The sequence below is a fragment of the Falco peregrinus genome, chromosome 7, assembly GCF_023634155.1.
Source record: "Falco peregrinus isolate bFalPer1 chromosome 7, bFalPer1.pri, whole genome shotgun sequence".
Classification (NCBI taxonomy): domain Eukaryota; kingdom Metazoa; phylum Chordata; class Aves; order Falconiformes; family Falconidae; genus Falco; species Falco peregrinus.
In genome coordinates, this window is record NC_073727.1 from 46,641,108 (window position 1) to 46,666,300 (window position 25,193).

At 40.4% G+C, this 25,193-nt stretch overlaps 1 protein-coding gene across 2 annotated transcripts; it reads left to right on the forward strand.

The window, feature by feature from the left end:
• Nucleotides 1-2,290: 2,290 nt before the first annotated feature.
• On the forward strand, nucleotides 2,291-22,583 carry PPIL4 (peptidylprolyl isomerase like 4). 2 transcript variants are annotated; one of them, XM_055810608.1, is made up of 13 exons: nucleotides 2,291-2,539; nucleotides 3,441-3,508; nucleotides 3,596-3,660; nucleotides 5,462-5,579; nucleotides 7,488-7,630; nucleotides 7,971-8,067; nucleotides 9,500-9,616; nucleotides 11,437-11,561; nucleotides 13,829-13,895; nucleotides 14,738-14,849; nucleotides 16,315-16,411; nucleotides 17,071-17,209; nucleotides 22,160-22,583. In XM_055810608.1, exons 1-13 carry the CDS (start codon nucleotides 2,470-2,472, stop codon nucleotides 22,379-22,381), a joined length of 1,440 nt encoding a protein of 479 aa, XP_055666583.1. In that variant the 5' UTR covers nucleotides 2,291-2,469; the 3' UTR covers nucleotides 22,382-22,583. The 2 variants fall into 2 exon arrangements, with proteins under 2 accessions (XP_055666583.1, XP_027652743.1); XM_027796942.2 differs by lacking the exon at nucleotides 2,291-2,539 and adding an exon at nucleotides 2,913-3,056.
• The last annotated feature ends 2,610 nt before the right edge of the window (nucleotides 22,584-25,193 follow it).

Genomic DNA, 25,193 nt, shown 5'->3' on the forward strand with positions numbered 1-25,193 from the left:
GAAGGTAAATCAGAGAACCCACAGAAACTTTGTATTCTACATGCAGACTGCATTCATGAGATACTGATACAAACATCTTGCACAAGATACGAGGTGTTGGAAAACGAGGCCTAAGAGAGCTACACATTGTGAGGTGTATTTTGTACACATTACGTGAAAACCTCAAATATTTCATCCCTAAACACCTTTATTATCAGTAGTTAGTACTATTTTAGAGATTAGAAAAAATAAAGCTGATTAACCGCCTTCTCTGTAATCACACAAATCAGTAATGAAAGAAGCGATAACAACTCTGACATCTTAATTTCCACCACCTCTCTTTACCATCACCTAGTTTACCTAGTTTCTTTTAGACCTGTCCTTAAGATTTTAATTTTTTTTTTAAGTTTTGTAAACTGAAAGAAGTCTGTGAAGGGTCTGTTCACTGTGCAAGTCTCACATGGCAGAGGACTACGTGGTCAGTCAGCTCCCCAATGAGATGTTTTGCTGAATCTCGTAAGGGTAAGAGTCTTTGGGGATATGATGGCAGCTACAAGAATGCACCTCTTGTTGGCAGTTGCAGTCATTTGCATGTGCTGGTGGGAGGAAGTGTAAATTACTTAAATTCCTAACTATGAGTTGCACTCTGCATAAATGAGAGTGGGGCTTGCCTCCCGACAGTCCTTGACAAGCAAAAGCAAGCTGCAATACTGTGTTGTCTTGTGTATTAGATTCATGACTAAAATGTTCACAAAATGTACCAAAGGCATAATAATTAATGGTATAAGAGTATATAAAAATACAGGGAAGCAAGGATCACTGACCTGTAGAATTTATAGATTCAGCAAAGTTCAGGTTGAGTTTTCAGCTGACCTCGAGGAATTCATCATCTCATTGAAATGGAACAGCAGATGAATGTCTGTTCCTTGTTGACTTGTCTCCTTTTGCAAGTTTCCTGGTAAACTGCCTATCAAGTAATGCTTTCCTTCTGGTTTTGTTTCCACTGTTCTTTCCTTTTTCTCCTAATCTTTTGCACCCCCTTTTCTTCAGTCCTCTTCCTTCCTTTTTATTCTCCTGGAACTTAATTAGAACTGCAAAAAGTATGTACAAAATGCTTTCAACATACTTCTGTAGTCCCCAAATTTCAACGTTTTCATTAGTCTCACAGCAGGACAGATTCTGTAACAGTTTTATTTATTTAATGTAAATGGTAAAATTCTTTGCAATAACTTGTGATCAGTTTCACAAGTGACCTGTCCTTGGGTGATTCAATAACTACTCAGTGCTGGGACAGGCTGGGAGCATAAGAGGGCTTTCCCTTTTGGCTCAAATGCATGCCTCCCAGGCCCTTCTACTCTACCGGTGAACATGTCCTGACGTTAGGAACTGTTAAAATATGTAACATTTTAAAGTAATTTTAAAGTAAAGATTAACTACTGCTGAGTATGCCAAGAGTGCTGTATTTCAGTGGTTTTACATTTAAATTGGAAGTAATGTTTCTGACTCTTAAAATGATCATGAAAAGCCATTTTTTCTTTGAACCTTCATTATAGGCATGGGTTATTAGAAAGCAAAAGCCAGTATAAAGAATAAGGGAATTTTGATACAATTTATTTTATGTCTAAAAAGAGTGATAAAAGCCTGGCCTAAGTTAGGGGTATCCATTTGAGCCAAAAGGGAAAGCCCTCTTATGCTCCCAGCCTGTTTTGGGGGCAACGAGCCTTTAGGTCGGGTGGGCTGCACCAAGCCCCAGGGCACGCCGTGGCATCACCCGGGAGATGTGCTGGTGAGACCTGCTGGTCTGTGCGGTGGTGCTAGGGCCACCCACAGCACTGCAGGTTGTGCTGTGACCGTGTACTCAGGGCAAACAGCGGAAGCGTTAAATCGCCTTATAACCCTCTGCTGAGTAACTGTGAGGTAAAACGGGTTTTCTGTGACCAGGTAGAACATGCACGGCCCCCCCTACCCGCCATCAGCGAGCACAAAGAGCTGCAGCATCAGCCTCACGACCCCGTACTTTGCCGGAGCTGCTGCTCCTGCGAGCTCTCTCCGTTCTCCCCCACCCCCTTCGGGTGGGCTCCCCGGTAGCCTCCCCCGCTGCCCCCCGCTGGGGGGTAGCGGCGGGAGGGCGCAGCCGCCCTCTGTTTTCCTGCAGCCGCCGGGCTAGCGAGAACGGGGGAGGCGGGCGCGCCGCCGGCCGCGCACCCTCCCTCAGGCCGGGGAAGCCCGCAGCACGCAGGCGGCCAGCCCGGCCCCGGCTTCGTCCCGCTGCGAGGCCGACGCGCCCGTGGGGGGCCCCGGGGAGGCGAGGCGCCTGCAGGGGGGGGGCGCTCCCTGCGCCGCCGGGGCGCTGGCAGGGCCCCCGGGCCGCCCACCGCCTTCCCCCCCCGCCCGCTGCCCGCCGGGGCCGCGCTGCCTCGGCGCCAGCTCCTCCTCCGCGCCGGCAGAGGGCGGCCCCGCGGCGGCGCCCTGCGGAGGCGGGCGGCGGCCATGGCCGTGCTGCTGGAGACCACGCTGGGCGATCTGGTGATCGACCTGTACACGGAGGAGCGGCCCCGCGGTAGGAGCGCGGCGGGCCGGGGCAGCGGAGGGGGTGGCGGGCAGGGGCGGGCAAACGGAAGCTCCCGGTAAAGCAGCGGCCGGGCTGGGCGGCGCGGGGGGTGGCCGGCTGCAGGTGGCGCTTGCAGCCGCCCGTGGCGCCGGATGGGCCGGGAAGTGCCGGTTTGTAACGGCCCGGCCCCGCGGGAGGGCCCGCCGAGGGGTCCGCCGTTCGAGGAGCGAGCAGGGGCCGCGCCTCTCCGCTGGCGAACCGGGCCCGGTGCGGGGGCTCTGCGGCCCCGGGGGAGCGGGCCGCGGGCGGGCGGTGTCCGTCATCAGGGCCCTTCTGCCCGCCGGCCCGGGCCTGTACGGCCCGTCGGGCCTCGGTGCTGGGTGTGAAGAGCCAACGGGTGCCGGGGGTTGGGATGCCGGGGCCAAACGGGTGCCAACTTTTCTGTGGCCATCTCGGGTCCCCGCTTGTGCAAGTAACAGCTTGTGCGCGTGTGCTTGGAATACTTGGAAACATCAATTGCTGTTGGGTAGCTTGGATTTTTTTTTTAAATTATGCTTTTATTATAAATGTTTAACAATTTATTTTAAAAATGAGCAAATGTAATGTATTCTGAATCTAAAGGCAGCTGTGATCCTTCTTAGGTGTCTGGAAAGAAACTGGGAAGAAAAAAAATTGCATTTCTGTGTAACTAGCTTATTTAAGGATTTTGGGATCGCTAGAGGTGGGCTTTAAGAAGGGAGGAAATCTTACCGCAGAGCATTTTTCACAGCGTTTATAGATGGTACGCTGATAAGTCTTAACACAGTCTATTCTAAAAATACTTTTCTACACATTGAACTGGGTATCTGTTCTGTCTGTACTTACTATGTCTGGGGTTTTCTTTAGTAAATGTTGGTATAATTTCTTACAGCTTGTCTGAATTTTCTGAAGCTCTGCAAAGTCAAGTACTACAACTATTGTCTTATTTATAATGTACAGGTGAGTATTCTTAGTTCCCTGGGTTTTTTTGTTGGTTTGAGTTCACAAGCATGGGAGCAGTATCTTACATTTTCTGCTTTGTGACAGAGGGATTTTATTATACAAACTGGTGACCCCATGGGGACTGGCCGTGGAGGGGAATCCATATTTTGGTAAGTAAAACTTTTGCGTTATTTAATCAATAGAGAAGTTGTATAGGGGAATAGGGGTTCCAGTTAGTTTGTCTTCAGCTCTCTTGGGGCAGAATTACTGAGGGGGGTGTAAAAATGTTGATGTGTAAGTTGTCATACCTAAATACCTTTTTAATTCCTATGCTGCCTTTGGCCATTCAGATTTTTTTTCAGGACCACATTCTATCTCTGACCTTAGAAGGAAAGTTACAACTAGCAAGTTGTACCTAGATTTCTGTTTATTTAAAAGTGAGCAAATAACTGTAGGTTTGGTTTTGTGAGAGATGTATCCTAACTGAGTGCTCTGTAGAAGGCAAAATCATTAGCAGTTTGCTATTACTTTTATTTTTGTAAAAAAAATGTATTCAGTTGAGTGGGAGGGGAATATGGAGGCTATACTTGATTTCCTCTGTGTATAAGAAAGTAATCCTGTTGCTCTAAAGATTTACTGGAGTTCACTTCAGTCATGTTGAACGTGCATAAGGAGATCACTTTTCTTCCTCATTTAAGATTTTTTCAGTGGTCATACACATAAAAGTTGAAGAGATCACTCAAACAGCTAGGATGGAAGTTAGCAAAGTGCCTATGTTCTGTATGATTCCTTTGAAATAGTTATTAAAAGCAGAATGAACATTGCAGAGCAGAGCTAAACCTGGAGTGCTGGGGAATACTGTATACAGAGGTAAATAGCTCAGTTTGAACAGAGCAGTGTTGCTAGACAAGTGTCAGCTTTTCTAAGTCTGGTCTGTCAGAGCCTCTTAAACACAAGACCTTGAGCGCATGGATCCATGGATCACCACTCTGGTGATCCTGGAAGCATTATAATTGTGCTAAGCAAATGCAAGTCTGGGTAGGTAATTGCCAGACCTGAGCTGTCTCTGCACATGGGTAGATAAAGTTTATTTTGATACTCTGTCCTCTTATAAGGATTGGTCTTCTGAGGCTCATAGGTGTGGCAGATAGGGAAGTGTGATGAGTGAGTGGCAGATTCTATTCTGCTGCTAGCGTGGAAAATGGCAGTTTGTCTTTTCTATTTATTCATTACTGCTGAAGTCCATGAAATTGGCATTTCTGTTATTGCTACCCAGGAATCTGATGTAAGCAAAGTTTAATTTGAATCCTTTCTTCATAGAGGAAGAAATTCACCTGCTTAGCAAAATGAGTTCACTCACAAAACACTCCTTTGGGCAAATATATTAGGTATTGACCATGCTTCTGTCAGTTATGAAGTGAGACAAAATGAGTGATATCAGGGTTAGACTTAAAAAAATAAAAAGAATGTAACAGTTTGCCATATCCTGTGTATCTCAAATTACTGTGTGCAGTCCTGTCTGTATGATGAACTAAGTTTACACGTAGATTTAGTGGCTTTCTGTTTATCTTGGAAGACAACTTTTTGACATAATTTTTTATACTTTTATAGTGTGGATTAAATTATTTTATGGAACCTACTTATCAAAATTTGTATTACCTTCATGCTTTGGAAAATGTTGTATACTGCATTTAAAAACATTCAAATGCACCTCCCCCCATGCTCCCCCCTCCGCCCGACACCTCTGTGAAATGCCTCGGAGAAAAATCTGTTGTTCCCTGTAATATATAGTGAATTATGTAAGTGTGCAGGTCCATAAAAATGTGCATGGATGCAATGTAAATTCTGTTTTTATTTGAATGCCAATGTAAAAAATGTTAAGATGTTTTATTTACTGTTTTATAGTATTTCTTTATCTCACTTTTTAGAAATTGCTTTGTGTTGTAACATACTTGTCACATATATTTTCAGTCAACTGTATGGTGATCAAGCTAGATTTTTTGAGGCAGAAAAAGCACCGAGAATCAAGCACAAGAAGAAGGGAACTGTGTCAATGGTGAATAATGGCAATGATCAGCATGGATCGCAGGTTAGCATACAGTGTTGGAAAGCCTGGGTACATGTCTAAATAACTAAAGTGAAAATTCCTTGAATTTACAAAGGAGACAAACAATGACTGTCATCTCATTAGCATCATATTGTAATATGGTCAAAAAGCATGTAAGGAGACAGCCATAGATAGGTTAATTATTTTTGCACAGTGTCCCAGGTGCCAGTGGGTATTTGATTGCAGACAAGAAAGAGATAAAAATGCTCAGATTCAAATCCTGTCCTAGATTAATTTTATAAATTTTATTTGTTAGCATTCAGTTCTCTATTTTTTTTCCTTTGTTTATTCATTTCTGTTAATACCTTGATGTTTTTCCTAGTATATAGAATGTGCAGGAAAAAATCCTGTAGTTAAATGGAAGTGAAAAGTAAGGAACCGGGGTTTTGAAAGAATCTTGAAACTTTCTGCTTATAACTTCATGTTAATTTGGAAGGTGAAATCATACCAGTTTCCACTGTATGGTTACATAAAAGTGTGCATTAATAATGCAATGTAAGTTTACGGTTTTATCCCAGTGCTAGTACAAAACAATTTTTGAAAGTAGTGTTGTTCTTTGATGTTCCCTGTTCATGTGCACATAGTTTTGCTGTGGGTATATTTAAGCTTTAATCTCAGAGAATGATATTATTTGTGAATTATTATTTTAGATGCATTGTCACTTTTATATATTAAAATACCTCATTTGTAACATCCATATGTTTAAATTAAAAAAAAAGGTATTAATAATCAAAGAGCAATTAAAAAAATATGGTTTTATTCCAGCTAGTACTTGTAATATATGTAGTTAATCTTGCTGCTTCCCTGCATTGTATGTGTAAAATTGTTTGGGTGGGTGGGTTTAGGAAAAAGAGGTGACACTTGTATTTATATTTAAGAATCCAGCCTGCTAGCGTATACACAGACATATGGGAATGAATGCAGTTCCCAGGAACATTATTGCAGCTTCTTACTTGGGAAAGAAAAATTCCAGTAAGGAATTGTGTGCAGTTGGCTTACAAATATAAGGTAGCTTAGTATAACCTATACCAAATACTACCAGTCTTAACTGTGTTGCAGAGAAAGAGGAGGGAGAGGTTAACAGTCAAATTGTAAAGTGTGGATGTAATGGTTCTGTTTAATTTGTGCATACCTACTTCTTCCTCCTTTGTTCGTTACCAAGTGTCCACCATCTCTAATTTGTTACCCAGTGTTCAGTTGGTATTTGTGTTAGGGTACATTTTAGTGCCCGTTCAAGCTGGTTTAAGTCAATGCTACTGTGTTCTAGTTCTCCTCTCAATGTTACTGATCCTCGTTTTTTGGGAGAGAAGGGTTTGTGGTACAAGGGAAGGAAGGAAAAAAAGTCAGGATAGAATTAGGTGAAGGTAGAACTGTGGGAGTTTTTGCCAAAATTGTGAAAATGCATCTGCTGAATGCGATGTGATGAACAGGTGATTTGAGCTCAGTTCATGACTTACTGCTTCCCAGAGGGGTAGCCTTGCTCTTTCTGTCCTCTCATCAGCTGTGATGCCTGTCACAACATTTGCTCATCTTGCTCAGCAAACCTACCTGGCAGATAACTATTTGCTTTTCCTCTGGCAGCTGGTTTTCTGCCAGATTACTGAGTCAAACCAATTCACAGAAGGGTCCAGTGAGCTGGAGCTGCAAGCTTGTGCAGAGGGGGACTTGTGTGAGAGAGCCCCTCTTTCTTGGGCAGTGGCTGTGGCCTGTAGGTTGGCTCACCGTGGTGTCAGAGCTGATGGAAGATGATTAATTTTCTGCAAAAGTCAGGAAGAGTTGTTTATGGTTCCCCCCTCCCTGATTTAAGTGAGAGTTTTACCTTTGCTAAGGTAAAACTCAAGCCCTGGATTTTTCTATTTACTGCTACTGGTTTTGTATCTTCTTTTGCAGTTTCTCATTACTACAGGGGAAAACCTGGATTACCTTGATGGTGTGCATACAGTATTTGGAGAAGTGACAGAAGGCATGGACGTATTGAAGACAATTAATGAAACCTTTGTAGATAAGGATTTTATCCCATATCAAGATATCAGGTGTGGCTGCTTTTCATTTCCCTTTTTGAGGCATCTTTTTTTTCACTTTGAAACTAGATTCATACAGCGATGTCAGGTGACCTGCACATGATATTTTAAATACTCTTTTACTCCAGTATTATTGGTAAAATAAGCAGGTACTAAAATAAACAACTGTGAGAGAAAAATGAGCAACTATGTTGCCTTTACAAAAGCACCAGTACTGGTGTTTACAAGCATACAGTATGCTTGGCTGTTTGGGATATAACTGAGAATCATCTGGAATGGTTTTCTATTACTTGGGTAAAGAGAGTTTTGTTTGCGTGTGACTGATGCTGGTCTTGATTTTGTTTTCCTTAAGGATAAATCATACAGTAATTTTGGATGATCCATTTGAAGATCCACCTGGCTTGTCTGTTCCTGATCGCTCACCAGAACCTACTAAGGAACAGCTAGATGTGAGTATTTATGATAGCTTCTTGGAGAAAAGTTGGAAGAAATAATTAGATTAATTTATCCCTATTGGTGGCCAGCATAGTCTTGGTCATAATAAGAATTCCATCTGTAAGACTTCATCAGATCTATATCCTAAAAGAAATACACATTTTTGTAGTGTAAGAGGGTAAGAGATGTTCTTCTACTACGACAGCTTGAGTTCTGATATGTCAAATGCTTGTCTGTTATTTGCAGCTTTTGCTGTATTTAATCAAATATGGCTGCTTAATCCTTCAAGAAAAGGATAAAAGGGTGACTTGGGTGCTTTCCCCTGTGGCTATGGTGGAATTAGGTTGGAAAGCCACATTTTAGATTTCTAATTACGATGTAGATAAGCAGAACATTCAAAATATTCACCTTTGGCATTCCTGGTTTTTTGTATGCTCTGGTAGAAGACAAAATAAAGCTAACCTTTATTAATATTAAAGTGCTTACTGCTGTTTTCCTTTTAAATGTGAAATAGTCTGTGTTTCACTGAAAGTAATCTTGGTCATTCTTTGCGTTATATCTGCAAGCAGACATACTGTTGTGATGTATTTGTTCAAACAGAAGGAATTTGCTAAAAATTTAATGTAATTATTCATAATTTACTCATAGCATGCAGTTATGGAAGTTGCTATGTGAGATTATCTCCTTGTGTGATAATAGTTGTTTGCAATTGACTGGAGAGAATATTGTTTATTTTTAAGCTTAATAGATACAGTTACAAGGTTAGAATTAGGCTTTCATAGTACATCTGCACTGTGGTTAATCTCTGACCTACCTTTGGGTGTAAGGAGTTCAGTAGCTCACTGCCAATTGTTAAAAGATCTGAGAACTTATCCTTAGTTTTCTCCCCCCACAGCCTGTCTGAAGATAACACCTTTTTATGTAGAAATGTCTGTAAGAAGGGCAGCATTCTAGAGGTGCTGACAAGAAGAAAAAATTAAACCTCAAATGCTGCCTAGATGTAGATGTGTAAAAATAAAATTCTTGTTGTGATATACTGTATTTAATGTTTTAGTCTTAATAGACACCACATGTACCTGCAGTGTTCCTTATCTACATTTCTGGTAGGAGCTATCTAGGAGCTGACACTTGTGGTGAGATGTTGAGTATGAGATGGGAGTATAAAAGAATTCAGAATATATAACCGAATATCATTAAAATTGGGCCTGAAAGTTCACAGTGCATGAAACATGAGGATAACATCTTCTTTCTTTTTTTTTTTTTTTTTTTTTTTAACCTTAAGCGGGAAGAACAGAACAAAAGCCCAGTTCTGCAGAGATACAGTGCTTAAGCATTTTTCATGTCTTGGGGGATGAGGGGGTAGGTCATCCAAGTAATATTTGTTGGGAAGTGAGAAAGAGTTTTTGGATATGGCTTGGTAATAAATAGCTTTCCTTCATTTTCCAGAGTGGCAGAATAGGAGCAGACGAAGAAATTGATGACTTGAAAGGACGATCTGCAGATGAAATAGAAGAAGTGCAGGCAGAAAAAGAAGCAAAAACTCGTGCCATTCTTTTGGAAATGGTGAACATCTCTCTGTATTTACCTGATAGATGTTATTCCTCCATGTGTGCATGTTATATTAAGTCTAGGAGAATGTTTACTATTTATCTTGAAATTGCTTATCTGATGATGATGTCATGGTTCAGAATCTGCTATTAAATGTCTGTGGTACAATGAAAAGGAATGAGCATGAGAACCAGAGGTGGTTTTCTGATAAAAACTTCTGATACTTAATTTTCAGAGCCAGAATTAAAAGTGGACCAGTGGAGGCTTTATAAAATCTTGCTGGAAATGCATCCAATTAAAAATCATAACATACATAATATGCTGCTGAATATTTATAATCATGGAAAAGGTTTAGCATGTGTGGGAAAGAGCTGAGCTAATTTGAGCTAAATCTCTTCCCAGTCTGTATAAGTGGCACTGAGGTTGCATTATTTGTATATGTAGTAGCAGTCTTCCTTCTGAGGGGTTAGTTGAATTTAACATTGTTAACTTTATGTTCTTCCTTCTTAAATATAATGTTTGGTAACTGCTGGCAGTTGTAAATCCATATAATAACAAAAATTGTGAATAGGCTTTGAAGTCTTTTTTTTCTTTTTTTTTTGTTTTTTAAGAAAACAATCACACATAATGTTGAAGGATAGGTGAATCCATCACACTTCCTTACGACTACCAAATTCAACTTAATGGTGAATAGTTTGCAACAGAGACTAATACCAACGTCAGTCCAGATGTGGCCATAGTGTTGCAGAAGATCTGTAGGTGTGGGCTCTTGTTTTGCTGCAGCAGCAGTAGGGCAGATGACCTTTTTTCCAGATAACAATGTTAGCTAAAAAAGGCAAGTGGGATATGTTAGCCAATGCAGTAATTTTCAGTGAGTATTGCCATGTAATATGCAATAGGAAGCTATTTTATACAAGCTGAAGAGGTGAAAAACTAAGTTTACTGCTAGTTTCACTGATTTGAAAAATGACAACTGATAGTTCCACTGTTCTTTTGTTGAAACAGTAAACTTCTTGGGGAGCGTTTATGTGCTTAAACTCCTTTTGAGTTCTTTTGTGGAATTGGCTTCTTACGTATGTTATTTTGCTTCTTTCTGCTATCAAACTAATATGCATTACGTTTTTATTAGCTTATTAAGTAAAAGATGGAGATACATTGTTTAAATATGACCAGCTATTTGTTCAGGTTTTAAAAAGCATTGCTACAATTAGGAGATTGGTGTGTATATTTGTATTTTCCTCTAACTTAATTTACTGTCAAGCTGTCTTAAATTTAAGCGTATCCTAGCTGTTGCCAGACTTCAAGGAAAGGTGAGTTTATGTACAGACAGAGATTAAGGAGTGGATCCAGTCCATTTTTATTTTTCTATCGGAGTGGCTGTAGAAGTATACTTCCATCTTTCACAACTGTGTATTTGTTATGTTGTGAACAGGGAAAACAAAGTAGAAAGCATTTGTTACTTTCGTGAAGTGTCACCACTAAGCGTTGATTTAAGGCCTTCCGAGAAAAGTGTTTGACTCATCTCCTTGCCTGTGAAGCAGGAAAGGAGGGAGTCGCAGAGTGGGCAAAGCCCACCAGTGAGCCAGAGGGACACAGTGAGCCACCGACACACTGTCTCTGTGCAAGTGTGGTGGAATTGCAAATAGATTATCATTTTTAGATGCTATGGAAAACGCTTTCTTTGTGGTGTTGGGTAGGAAAACTAATTAATTTTTGATTTTGTAATAGGAATATGTCTAATATCATCCGAAAGATGTGTTGCCAGTGTACTTGTGGCAAAAAAATGTAGAGACCTTTAGGCAGAAGTGATGAAAGTATTTTCCTGTATGCCACAGGTGGGAGATTTACCAGATGCAGAGGTCAAGCCACCAGAAAATGTGCTGTTTGTTTGTAAATTGAATCCTGTGACGACAGATGAAGATCTAGAGATAATATTTTCACGATTTGGTCCCATTAAAAGGTAATTATTATAAAACTAATAGGAAAACCTTCTTTGTTAAGACTGAACTTGATTCCCACCAGTCTATATAGGTTTGGCTGTTCAGTAGTATTCTGGTGTCTCTGGAGATTCATTCTGTGCCTGCATGTATTTGGATAGAGACCACAGCAATGGTGATACAAAGTCAGATCTACCTAGGTGAGTATTCAAGTGAAGGCCTAGGGAAGTGTAGGAAAGAGGAAAACATGATACTCTCCTGTCCTCTCATCCTCTCCCTCCTTTCTTCAGTTTTTGACTTGGGTGCTGCATGAGCTAGATACAGTATCAGGGTTTTTCTTTTCCATGGGAATATGTATGGTTTGGGATAAAGTGACAAACATTTCTGGCATCTGATATACTCCTCGTTAAGCTGTTCCTCATGCCTGCTGCCTTTTTCAGTTTTGAACTTGGCTCCTAGTAGTTTGTTTCTTCCTAGTGCTGGTATTAAAAGATATTATGGGCAGTGAGCCCTGCTTTCCCCAAAGTAATCTTTTTTTTTCTTGCTAAGAGTACTAGCCTACGTACTCATGCATTGCAGAGGAATTTTCTTTACCTTGTTTCCATTTTCTCAACCTTTCCCTGCCTTTTCCTGTTCTTTTGTTTTCATCTCAAGATGAGAGGACCAGAACTGCACACAGTATTAAAGAGATTTTAAAGAGATTTCGGATTTACAGAAGCACAGTGGTATTCTCTGCTTTGCTCTCAACTCCTTTTCTAGTTAATGCTAAAGCTTTTTTTTCTTTTTCTTTTTTTTCACAATGCACAGTTGGGATTTCTGGCAGCACCCCCCCAGCTTATCTCACTGCATTTATCTATGTTGAATTTGCAATCTTGTTCAGTTGGTCTCACAAGAACTTTCTGCAATGTTTTCAGTCTATTTTTGCCACATTTAACAATTTACTATCATCAGCAGACTCCACTGGTGACCTCTTTACTTTCTCAGTGAGAAACAACTGCTCTTACCTGGTTTTTCATATATTTACCAATGCAAAGGTGTTTCTTATTCCATGGCTGGTTGATTTTCCAAAAGCCTTTGGTGCTGGAGTTTGAGTTTCCAGAGGGATTTCAAAAGACTGCGTCAAATAGATCATCATCACACAAGTGTATTGACTCTTTCAGAGAACTTCACTTAGGTTTATTCAGATGGTCCTGAGCAGGTCCTGTTCATTCAGATGCACTCTAACTGCTCTGTGTTGTTTCTACGTTTGTGCAGTATCAGCATACGGGCCTGCAGTATCCCAGATCCTTCACTAGACTGTGTGTGTGAGTGAAATTGGTAGTGTTTGCCACGCTTACAACTCCAGCAAGATTTCTGGATATCCTAGGGATTTCTTAGAGACTTTTTTTCCCCTCTGTTGGTTTGTTCAGTACCTCTTCTGCAGTCCTCCTGCTTTCAGATGGATTTTCTGAATAATCCACAAAGGAGGGTTCTGGCACAAAACTGTCCTACCTTCTTCCTCGCTGGTGGCTGCTGCAAAGAATTCCTATAGCTTGTCTGAATAGCCTTGTCTTTTTTTTCTTTTCCTTTTTCTTTTTTTTTTCTTTTTTTAAATCTTGTTCATCTTTTGGATTGTGTATCCTAATCCTGATTTGTCACTTTCTCAGTACACATGGGGAGGTCTCACCTAAAGTCTCGCCTTAATGCCAAATTTCCTGCCCATGTTGCTTGTCTGACCTCCTTCAACATCCTGTAGTCAGAATTCTCGTGTCGTATACAAGAGTTTGGCAATACTGATGTAATCCTGTATTGTTCGCATTTTGTGTCTACTGATTCAATACTTCTGGCTTCGTATTTTTGCCCAGTGAACTGCCTGATAAGAAGGTGGCTGCTAAAGAGATGCTTGTTAAGAAGAGAAAGTTTGTCACGTGATGTCTGTTTAAACTTCCCCTAAAATGAATGTGAAATTTCTTGTCTTGCATTAGTGAGATGGAAAAAAATAATAACAAACAGTAATGGTGGAAAACAGATTTTGTTTTATTGATCAGAAATTCATCCCTAGTTCTACATTTCTTGCTAACCGCTTGTGATTTGTGTTATTAATTACTCCATTAATGTCACATGCATATTTTTCTGTGCAGACACCCCCACATCAGTAGGGGTCTCAGAATCAAGTTGTATATACACCTTCAAGGTTCTTTTGGCTTTTGGTTTGTGTTTAATTGTTACTCTCCCTTTTAGGCAGTGCTTGCCTATCCTATGTTTTTTGCTCCAACAGCATTGACATTTTAATTTCTTATCAATTTTTCAGCTGTGAAGTGATCAGAGACTGGAAGACTGGTGAATCTCTTTGTTATGCTTTCATTGAGTTTGAAAAGGTATGTCTGTTAGGTATACTGTATGTAGATTCTGCTTATAAAAGTTCTTTTTTGGGTATACTTCCATTAAGGAAAACCACTGAAATCTTCCAAGTGTGGGGTAGCTAGTATTTTCTCTTACTGACTTAGTTATAGAAGTTGCTAGGTCCTAAATGAAGCAAACATCGAAGTCTGCCTCTGTTCAGCCAAGCAAGACAAATATGTTCTTGTTAGGTTGTCTTGAAACCAGTGGGAGGGGAGCAGGTCCCTTTTTTTTGCCCTAGAACACATTAGGACTTTGAAGAGTTAAAGAAGGGAATATTAGGAGAGAAAGGAGGCAAGCTCATAAAGGGGGTTGTATGAAAGAAGGTAGGTTGGTGTGTACAGTAGTGTCCTGTGTTTGGCTTGTAAATGATGCTTGCTTTATCAACATGCTGCTTTTACTGTTGAGATTAGTAGTAAAAGTTCTCTTGATGGTGCATGGCTTCTTGTTTGTATCTGCTAATATCTCTAATCTGTGAGGGAAACTGGAAAACACTGGAAAAGTATTCCACTTCAGCCTACTTATGTACTTAAAATGGAGCTTTTATTAGTTGTCCTTTTTTTCCTTGTTTTTCTGAGTGTATTACACATGTCAAATGTAGCTGGATTGGCAAATTTTTAAAATAGTGAAATGAATTGAAGAATTGGAATTTGAAATGCTGACATTCAGACAAAACAACTATTTCTTATGAAATGGGACAATGCTTCTGTGCTTCAGGCAATTTTAGGAAAAAAAAAGTACGCCATTAAGCAGTTGAATTTGTGTGAATATTCCTATAAATTAATGATGACTCAAAATTTTCTGGAAACTTTAATATCAGGAGGAGGACTGTGAGAAAGCCTACTTCAAAATGGACAATGTGCTGATAGATGACAGGCGGATACACGTGGATTTTAGCCAGTCTGTTGCAAAGATTAAGTGGAAGGGAAAAGGTAGGTACACCTACAGTTCTTTGACCCTTATAACTTAACAAGCCATGACTTCTAAACTGTGTTATGTGAAGAGAAACAATTGTAATATGTTTAAATCATCTTACCTTCAGGGATATAATTTTTCCAGGCACCGTAATAAATGGAGCAACTCAGCTCCTAGCTCTGCTCTTCACTTTTTCCATAAGAAAAAGGGTACAAAGGTTTGCTGCATATTAACATTATTACACATTACATTGCCATGGATTACCTTCTTATCAAATGTATTTTTGCCACTAAATAATTTGTTCCTCTTGAGCTTTAAAAGTGATGAGTTTTGATATTACTTACTAACAAAAGAATATAGCAGTACATTGCTACTTTCTAGTTTCTTTATTCACTGTATGACAGTTGGGTGTGTGCAAGAAAAAGTCAGTATTTAGGCCAGGGATTTCCATTATTCACCTCTTGTAGGCCAAGCATATTGCGTAAGTAGGCTGTATCTTATAAAAACCCAATTTTGGATGCTTGAGGATGTTGTAGGAGCGAAAAGATGGTGGGAGAGGTGGATAGAGAGATTGTTTGTTTGTTAGGGGTGTGAGCAAAACACCGGACCTGGATAGGTGACTGTGCGTGGCGGTGGATGATCTTGTGTGCCTTCACCCACCACTGAGGGCTGCCTGCAGTTTGTTGTGTACCATTTCTCCAGGTTCGGGCACTGAGGTACTAGAACTTGTCGTGCACAGAGCTGAGATGACTTTGTCATCTATACCATGCTCTGCGGTGCATCCTGTACTGACTGGCTACATGGAAAACTTATCTTTATCTGGGTAATTTAGGTGGAAATTGTCCCAAATACCGGAAAGCTAACTATATAGTGCAATGTTAAGTGTGACCGTGAGGTGGCAGCATGTTGCTGCGAGATAGTTGATTAATCTGTGCGGTTTTACTTTAATGTGAATGGGTGGAAAATGAAATCTGTCATGCCCCCCCTTTAAATCAAGACATTATAATTTTTTTTTTAATAGTTTTCCATTTTAATTGTTAAGCTGTTGCAGTCTCAGAGGTTTCCCTTTGTGTAGCCCAGAGCAAAAAGTAATTTAATAATGAGAACTGTCTCTAGGCTTTCCCGGTAACAGAATTTTAAGTAGTGTGACAAATGACCTCTAATCAGAGTGGGACTAAACCACTTGCTGAATCCTGCTTTGTGATCCTGTTCGTGTGTTGTCTCCACTGGACATGAGTGAGGAAAGAGCCGTATGTTGTTTAATGGGATCTGTAAACAAGAGAAGGACAGAAAATCACAACTTGTCTTGCTCTCTCCTACCCTGTTACCCAGATGTCAGTGTTATTTCTGGAACTGCATCCTGCTGTGTGTCTCTGTGTGGTTATGAAGAGCCCTTAAATTCATAAGGAGAACTTAATGATTGGTATGGGTCTTGGTTGGTTTTTTAGTTGGAGTGAATTGAATATATTTTTCTGTGGACAGGTGGGCGGTATACCAAGGATGATTTCAGAGAGTATGAAAAGGAACGTGACAAACCTTCAAAACTTACTCTGAAAGAGAAGGTAAAACCAAAGCAGGAGTATCCTTTTCTTGTCAAAGGTATTTTTTGAACTAAATACAGTTTATGAAAACAGCCTGGAAAAGACTACGTCTTAAAGCTTGCCAAATGGATTTTGCTGCTGCTTCATATAACCATTTCATGTTTGAGATGGAATTAAGCATTTTGAGTTTTTCATTTGATGACTTTGATGAATTTAGTCAAATCAGAATGTGCTGTTTCACTTCAGTGTTGTGTGCAGGTAAATAATGTTTCCAGTCTACATGATATATGGAATGATCTATGTCTGGAATGATCTATGGCATAACAGAGTTTTAAGTATTTTAAGAGGGGAACTGGTGCATCCAAAATAAGACCATAGTAGTGACTTCATCGTGCCTTGAGATTATACTTTGCTTGTGGTGAGCATGAGAGAAAAAGAGAGCGTAGCTTGTTCAGCTATCCACAGGTAGAAGAGAAAGGAGAATTGAGACCTGGCTGTACTGTTTGACAGGACAGAATTTAGTTGTTTTAGTACAGCTGATTTTTTTCAGTGTGTACAATCCTGTTCTGACTGAAATATGTGGTAAGTCTTGGTAAACCTTGGTCTGATAAACAGGTATTTGTTTGCTTCATGAGCTTTTATGTTCTGCTATTTATTGATGCTGAATAACAGACCTGTCCTTAACCAGCACCACCAGTGCTAAGTATGACCTTGTGCTGGATGAGGATATAGAAGAGTCTCAAACAAGTCAGTCACACTTGGCTAAAAAACAAAAGAAGAAAAAGCACCACCACTCTGAAGATGAAGAGGATGACAAGAGGACCAAAAAATCTAAGGTACTTACCTCTTCATGCATTAACTTTATAGCTGTTTATTGTTCTCCTAATAATAGAAGCCAGGAAAAAGAAGTCTGATATTGAACTGAGGACATGACGTGCAAAGTCCCATAAAATACAGCAGTTGTAAACATACAGAAGGCTGATATTAGTAGCTGATTATGAAAGAGGCTTTCCAAATCTTCCTGGACTTTTGAAGCTTGGCATGTCTGAATGGCTTTTTGCCAAAACATCCTGAAGAGGCAATGAAGCCTCTCATAAAGTAGGAGATCTTCAGCACTTTGAACCTGTTGCTCACATATTCCTAGTCATAAACTAGGAGTTAATCATATTTCATGAATGCAAACTATTTCTCATTTTCTTGCCAGACCAGCGTGTGTTGGTTCTTCCCAGTATGGAATCAGAAACACAATCTCTTTGCATTGTCTTATTTTTATTTTTCCTATTTTTCCTTAACTGTTTTGGAAGCATTTGTGTAGAATCTGTATGCAGGTTTGCTGGCATCTGTATTTTGTGCCAGCATACAGTGCTCTAAGACTGAGGCAGTAGAGGAGATCATCGGAAGACAGTAGTTCTGTCATTTCCACTGCAGTCTTTTGCGTCAGCATTCCCACAGTTCTGTGGACTTGGGATAGTCAAGATGCTGATGTTTCATGGAAACAATGTCTGCAATGGTAGAGTGGCGAACCCCAATATTCAACAGTGCAGCTTTATGAACAAGAGCAAAGCTGTCTTCTAGCAACTTTGCAGAAGGTGATAAGGTTCCAGCCACAGTAAATAAAGCCATTGTCCCTGGCATGAGTTTTGAGTACTGCTTTAAGTTCTGCTTACAGAGAGCATACAGGATTCTGTTGTTCCATTGCATTGCTTCTTGCTTTGGTGCTAAAAAGAACTTTTCTCACAAACGTTGGCAATTAATTTTTTTCAGTGCCACCAGTGAGACCCTATTGCTTATTTGTGGTACAAGTCTTTTTGTCACTGTTTGTATACTAGTTCAGTCGGGATCCCTTGGGTGGAGGAGAGTGACTGTTCAGATAATTAAAATCTGGATGGGAGCATATACATACTAGAGGTGTGAACTGATGTTGGTTCAGACATCCTCATGACTTTTTGGCTGGTTAACGTTCTCGTTTTAACATTCTTGAAACAGATATTTCTGGATGTTGTCTTTGTTCTTGGCGGTTGAGAGATTAAATGTGTGGAACTGGCTGGTCATGTGTTATCAGCAGAGAACACTTTAAATTAGATGTCTCCACCCCTGTAGGTGGTACAGCAAGTACTTGACAACAATAGGCTGTTAACCTCTGTTGGTATAATTGTTACAAGGGGACTGTGAGACACGTTAGCGGTGGTTTTCGTAGCACAAAACCATGAGGACAGAGAAGTTCCCGATTCTATTTCGAGGTTCTGGAAATGAGTATTTTCTAGTGCTTGACTGTGATCTCTTCTGTATCTCTGTATATTTTCTTGTGATTTAGTCACATGCTCCTGCTGTGGTTTGTTCTTGTAGTCTACTTCTGCTGTATTCTGGTATGTTCTTTCCCACTGCTTTCCTCTCTGTTGCTCACCTTTTACGATTTTGGTATAAATAGTTCAGCCTTCTTATACCCAAAATCACAGGTGGAGGCTTACTTCTATTCTCTGGTGGCAAGTAATGTAGTTCCCCCTCGGAGCTGTGAAAATGAATTTCTGGTAAGAATTTTTTCTGTCTGCACTTGAATATTCTTGTTAGCGTGTACTGTATAGTATGTACACATATTAAGCAGTACGTACTTGATCTCATTTAGAGATACAGTAAGCGTCTTGGGGCATGGCCCTTTCTAGATGAAATCTGCAGGCAGCTTAGATAATAAATCCTGTTTAGCATATACAAAACGTAATATTTTTTTAATCTATTTTTTAAAAATTTACAATTTGGGCCTAATCTGGGGAGCTCATACAAGGACAGGGGAAGGAAGCATGTCCTTGAGGCAGAGTATGTCCAGATTGAATACTGAGGCCAGCACGACACATATCAATATAGAAGTTTTTTTGATGAATGGTAGCATTTTTAGTATAGGTAAATAAAGTATTTTCCCTTAACCTTATTTTGGAAAAATGAGAATATATTCAAAGTAAGAACTTCAAAACAGAACAACAGCAGATGTTCCACAATTAATTGGCCAAAGACCACAACAGCCGTACAGCTTCATACATAGGCTTCCATCCTGAGCCCCTAGTGTGGCAGAGATTTTAATTAACAGACAACACGGGAGGTTTTGGCAACTGTTTGCAGTTTGTGCTATGCTACCAGCTCCAGCTATGACTTTGAAGGGGTTTTATTTTCTGAATAGTTTCCATGATGTTGAGTCATTTTTCTGTTCTCTTGCTGTTTTTTCTTCAGTATATTTTGACTCATCCTTTTCTTAGTTTGACACCCATTTCCTGAATCTTCAGCTTCTGTGTTGATGTTTCAAGAATGTATTTTTGAATCTTGTGCTGTTTGACTTGATTCCAGAGGGCAGAAGAGATGGGGTGTTGTGGCTTGCGTTTAGTAGGTAACAGGATGTGGGTCTGGAGCAGGAGGCTGGACTACCATGTGGGTTTGTGTATAGGATTTCGTAGTTTTTTTGAATACGGGTCATGCTTCTGCTTGAGATCTGTATCATGACTTTGTTCCCTTTCCAGTTCCTCTATGTTTTTTGGTTCCTTGGATTTTCTTTTTTCTTTTTCTTTTTTTCCCCAAGATAACTGGATTTGTGGAGGAGTGTAGCCTATCAAATAGATTTTTGTGAGACGCAGGGGCTTTCTGATGTTCATGTTTCTGTAGTGCATGGTTTTGGCAGAGATAACTGATTTTTTCTGGTTTTAATTTCTTGCTCTTACTGCTTACTGGACACTGTTGTCTTTATATTCAGGGACAAGTTTGATCAAAATCTTCCTCCTAAAAAGGCTGCCTCTGTTTGTTTGCTCCTTTTAACCTTTAATGTGCTTAATGTATGTAGAGATGGCATATTTATTCTGCTTTTGTGGTCGTGGTATTTCTAGCTGATTTACCTGCAAGTGCTGGTTTTGATTGTGTAGATGAAGATCAGGTCTGTGATTACTGATGTATGTGTTGATCCACAGGGGTTATCTTCCTTGTTGTAACCCTAGTGTTTCAGCATTATCTGTTTAATTCTGAAGGTGCTGTTTGCTCTGGGAGCCATCCTGATCACTGCCTGTCTGGATAAAAGCTCTGCTTGGAGTAGAGTTTTTTTTGCACTATGCTTTTAAATAAATGAAGTTTGCTTGTTTGTACGTGCAGCATAGGTTTTAGCCGTACAATTGTGAATGCTACTGTCACAAGTACATATTGAGAAAAAGGAAGATCATACCTGAAATGAAGTAAGAAATACTGTATAATTTAATGCAGATGTTTTTCATGGTTCATTGTGATCTGTGTTTAACAGTGTTGTTGTTAAACTAGAGCATCAATGATACTAAACTTTGAGGTGATTGTACCTTCAGAAAAAAAAGTGCCTACCACCTTCTTAATAACAAGTTTTCTATGTGTCTTTCTGCAGGATTCTGAAGCTCCCTCTTGCGTTTTGTTTCCACGTATATCTTAGTTGAATAATAAGAACAAACTAGTTGTTACCAGTGCTTGAAAATGTTAGTTCATGTGTCAAAATTCAGTGTTGTGTATTAAAATCTTTAGTGTTCTTTGAAATGAAATGGCAACTTTCTAAGTGATCTCTGTCTTTTTACTTTTTAAAATGCTCTGTGCTGTGGCCTGTATGGGTATTGGTGTCTCCACACAGTCATTTTAGTATGTGCTGTGCCATAATCTTCTAGTGTGACATTTCACTATCTGAGTAATTAAGCCATCTTTTCTTCATTGACTAGTACACTTTTTCAACGGTCTCATACGGTCTGCCTTGTGCAACAAGTAAAGCAGGTGTTCTGCCGGCAGCAGTTCCTCGTTTGTTACATAAACCTCATTTCTGTGCAGAGCAAATCTGTTCTGTGTGCTGAGCCACTCAGCATTCTCGGCGATGCATTGCAGAAAGCCACGGAAATTAAAAATTTCCTCATTTTTGGCTGCCTGAACATGCATTTGTCTTTAAGGAGTTTTGTGTGTGTGTGCTCGAACACCATTACCACTTGGTGTACATACTGTTGATCTCTCCTTTTTAGGCCATTTTAAATTTTATAGACTTGTACCCCTTGGAGTTTATGGTGTCTGAGTGTATTGTCATGTGTGTTCTGGATGGGTCATACCCATCAGCCTGCAAAATACAACTGATTTTTCATGGCCTCATTATGTCCTTTTCAACTCATGCACCTTGTGTTATTGTTTGACTACATTTAAAAGGATGGGATTCTCCAATGCTGCCTTTTCTTCTGGACTTGTAGCTTCAAGGAAGTGAATTAGTTTGCGTGTGTGTAGTTGGTCTCTATAATGGTGTCGTTCGTTTTTCTGAAGCCTAGGATTTAGGCCATTAAGGATTGTTACAGACAGGTCTTAAAAGATGTTCTGCATCTTCATAGCATGGGAATGCTTATGGAGCTTGAACCAAAATCTATGATGAAATCCTTGCATTGCTTAGATAAGAAGTCAAAATCCAAATCTAGCTTAGAAGTTTGTGTGATGCTCATGAGGAGTTTGATAGTATCCATCTGTGTCAAATCCCTGATGTAACCAGTTTTTGCTAAAGCTCCTTAGGAAATGCAAGTAGCAGCATGCCTGACAGCCATGCTTTTTTCCATAAATGCTGACACAAGCTGTAGATTTACCTTCTTCATATAGTTACAGTGGGGTTTTTTTAATGTGTTACCTTTTTCAAATCATCATGGATGTGAATCCATTTCAGGTATACTGGCTTTAGCCAAGGAACCAACCATACCTGACTTTTCTAGTTTTCTTCATGCCTTTGTATGTTTTACCCTTTTGTCTGTAACTGTTTATCTGTCCAATTCCTTTAACAGGATTCTGATCGGAAATATGAAGAACGCTGTAGAGAGAAGATGAGGAGTGAGAAGAAAGACAGGCATCGGAGTCGCAGCCGATCTCAAGAGAGAGACTACACTTACAGCAAACAAAAAGACAAATACAAAGACGACTACCGAACAAGAGACTGGGATAAAAAAGCAGACAGAAGCAGAAGTCCTAAGAAATCGAAAGACAAAGAAAGGTCCAAGTACAGATGAAGGGCAAGGAAAAGAGAGAGGGGAACTAAAATATATTTTTCTTCATTCATTCTCTCAAATGGATGTACAGTGACTGGATAAAAGCAGTTGCCTTCTGTCGGCAGCTTGGCCTTATAATTCTGTGAGTGCCCAGTGTATGACTGCTGGAGTAAGCCTTGATTCCAAAAAGGTGATTTCAATAAAGTATTTCACGTTAGTGAAATGGTTTGAGTCTGCAATAAGGAATGTTGTCTAAAGATTTTTGGAGGCATAAGCATGCACTAACAAGTGAATTGCCCTTCATTGTGAAGAGATTTGCAGGTCATATCTCCTTTCTACAAGGAGGTTGTACTTACCTTTTGACACTTTCAGATGCTGTCATAATGAGTGTGATTAGAAGACCTGGGGAGACAGAAATGTGCTGTGCACACTTCTTCCAGAAAGTGGGCAGATACAATTTGTATATGGATACTCAAAACTTTATTTCCTTCCTTTAAAATGAAGTGCTTCTGGTGGGCATAGTCGTGTCGGTGTTATTTGCCGACACCACGGTGCAGCAGTGGTTAAAGGCGCTGAAGTGCTGCTGTGCTGCTCATGAGGGCCACAGAGGTGCTGTACCATGCTAAATCCGTTGCGCTTCCTTGCTGGTTTATTTACGCAGATCACTTGGCTGTGTGGCATTGCTGGAGGATGCCTCTCAAAACTGAGGTTCACCACTTTACGCTTTGCCTGTCTGTAGTCACTGTTAAAGGTCTGGCCTCTGTAGTGTCAGGGGGTCCAGCTGCCATGGTGGCAGGCAGGTTATGTTGGGTGGTTAAGAAAGAAGAAAACAGTCATTAGCAGAAACGCAGAACTGGTAACTTACATTGTACTTGCCAAACTTAGGTGGGATTGATTTTCAAGTTTTGTGGCAGAAGTAGGTGAGTTAAAACTCTTCACCTACAGAAGAATTCAGGTGGTGTTACGAGAGCTTGGGTCTTCATGAAAGTTGGTAGGCTCTTAAATGCCTGGCTTGTTCTTCACCATTTAAACAGTGTTAGCCAGTATTCATACATTTAAGAACATGTATGTCCTCCTCTTTCTCTCCGGAGGAGGAGAGCTCTTGCACTGTTAGAAGGGGAGACAAGACACGGGGAATAGTATTTGTCTTTCCTTCCTTTCCCACGGAATGTGTGATGGCTCAGAGGCAGTCTGCTTTGATGAATAAATTCAGCTTTTTTCTTCTGTGATTGTTTTCTCTGTAATGTTTGCCGTAGTGCCCGATGATAATAAGATTTTATCGCTTAATACGCCTCATCTGAACATGATCTGCAGGACAAAGACTAAATCTAAAACTCAGGGCAGCCAAGAGCTGCTACAAATTACTCTGCCCTGGAGAGCCAGAACTAGACTGACTAGAGCATTTGAACAGGCTGTATGCAGAAAGTGAACTTTGGATTAAGATGCTTCTGTGGGAAGGCTGGTACTAAAGGAACAAAAGCTCCTTACCCCATGGCAGAAAATTCTGAGTAAGCAGGCCAGGCCAGATGCCTAGAGTGTCCAGACCCAAGCTGAGCTGGGATGCAGAGGGTATTGTATGTAGAAATGTGCTTTCCAGCAGCATTTACTCTGTCTTTGCTTTGTTAAAGACTAAGTGTATTTGGCTAAGAAGCTGCCTTTTGCCGAGTGTCTCCGTTGTGTGCTTCAAAGCATGGAAGTAGAAATGCAGCTGTCTCCTGACAAAACGTTCCTAAGCCCCTGGGGACCTGCAGGGGTGTGTGCCCTCCTTGCAGAGTCTGAGCCTGCTCCGGAGGAGAAGTGATCAAGAAGCTTGCTCTTGAGAGGGTGGGGGTGGCGGGCTGGGGCTGAGGACTGCTCACTGTTCCTGTCAAGAAAGTTTCTGCCTTGAGTCTGGCCAGAAGACTTCCAAAGAACTGTACTAGGCCAGGATGTGATGCATTGGGGTAGTGCTGCCGAAGCGGCGGGTTTTCTCTATCTCTTCCTGCTTTTAGCCTGCTTTGTTAAAGAAACAAGGTTTGTACTGTCCTCAGTTCTTCTTTTCCACAGCATGTTTTCAACATGCAAAAAACACTGGCCAAATTGGACAAGGATGTGGGGATGGTAAAGCAATTGAATTCTCGCTGCTTTTAGGAAATGGCAGTCATAGAAAAAAAACTTCCACTGAGAAAAAAATGGATTCTTGCTGAATGCCAGAGATCCTTTTGCTGGAGATATGGTAAAAGTGACTTGATAGAACAAAGAGTTTCAGCGGGCATTCCTAGGTTTCAGCTAGCCCCCAACCACCTGTGGAAGATACAGGACCTCTTGATGTTTAGAAAAAAACACCCTGTTTCAGGTGAGTGTGTTCACTTTGCAGCAGCAGAAATGGTTTTTTTCTTGCAACATGTAGATGCTGCAGAACTGAAATGTTATGCAAGCAGCGTGTGGAAGTAAATAGTCAATTTGCATTGGTGGCCAAAGAGTCTTCAGAAAAGACTCAAAAAATAAATACATCCGAAAGGTTTCAAGTTTCTGATTTTCAGTATGCCGTAATACTTTTAAAAATATACTCAGTATCTTCAGATTGATGAAATTACCTGTTCATATTTTTAAGATTAAACTCTCAAATGTGAATGTTAAAAAATTCAATGATATTGACAGGTCATTAAATGACAGCATAAAAGGTCTCTATTTAGAGGCAATTTTAGGTACTGCTAAATGAGCCTGAGTTTCTAGGCCACTCTGCTGACGCTGGAGGGATCACCTGGTGCACACATGGACTGCTGAGCTCTCTGGGTTAGATGGGGTTCGCTGCTGCGGTCATCAGAAGGTACGGTTGTGTATGTGCAGTTCT

Excerpts from the sequence above, each read along its gene's own strand:
- PPIL4 (XM_055810608.1), top strand. The coding sequence starts at position 2,470 with ATGGCCGTGCTGCTGGAGACCACGCTGGGCGATCTGGTGATCGACCTG. Across the intron at positions 2,540-3,440 it reads CACGGAGGAGCGGCCCCGCG|CTTGTCTGAATTTTCTGAAG; the intron begins GTAGGAGCGCGG and ends AATTTCTTACAG. Across the intron at positions 17,210-22,159 it reads AGAGGACCAAAAAATCTAAG|GATTCTGATCGGAAATATGA; the intron begins GTACTTACCTCT and ends TTCCTTTAACAG.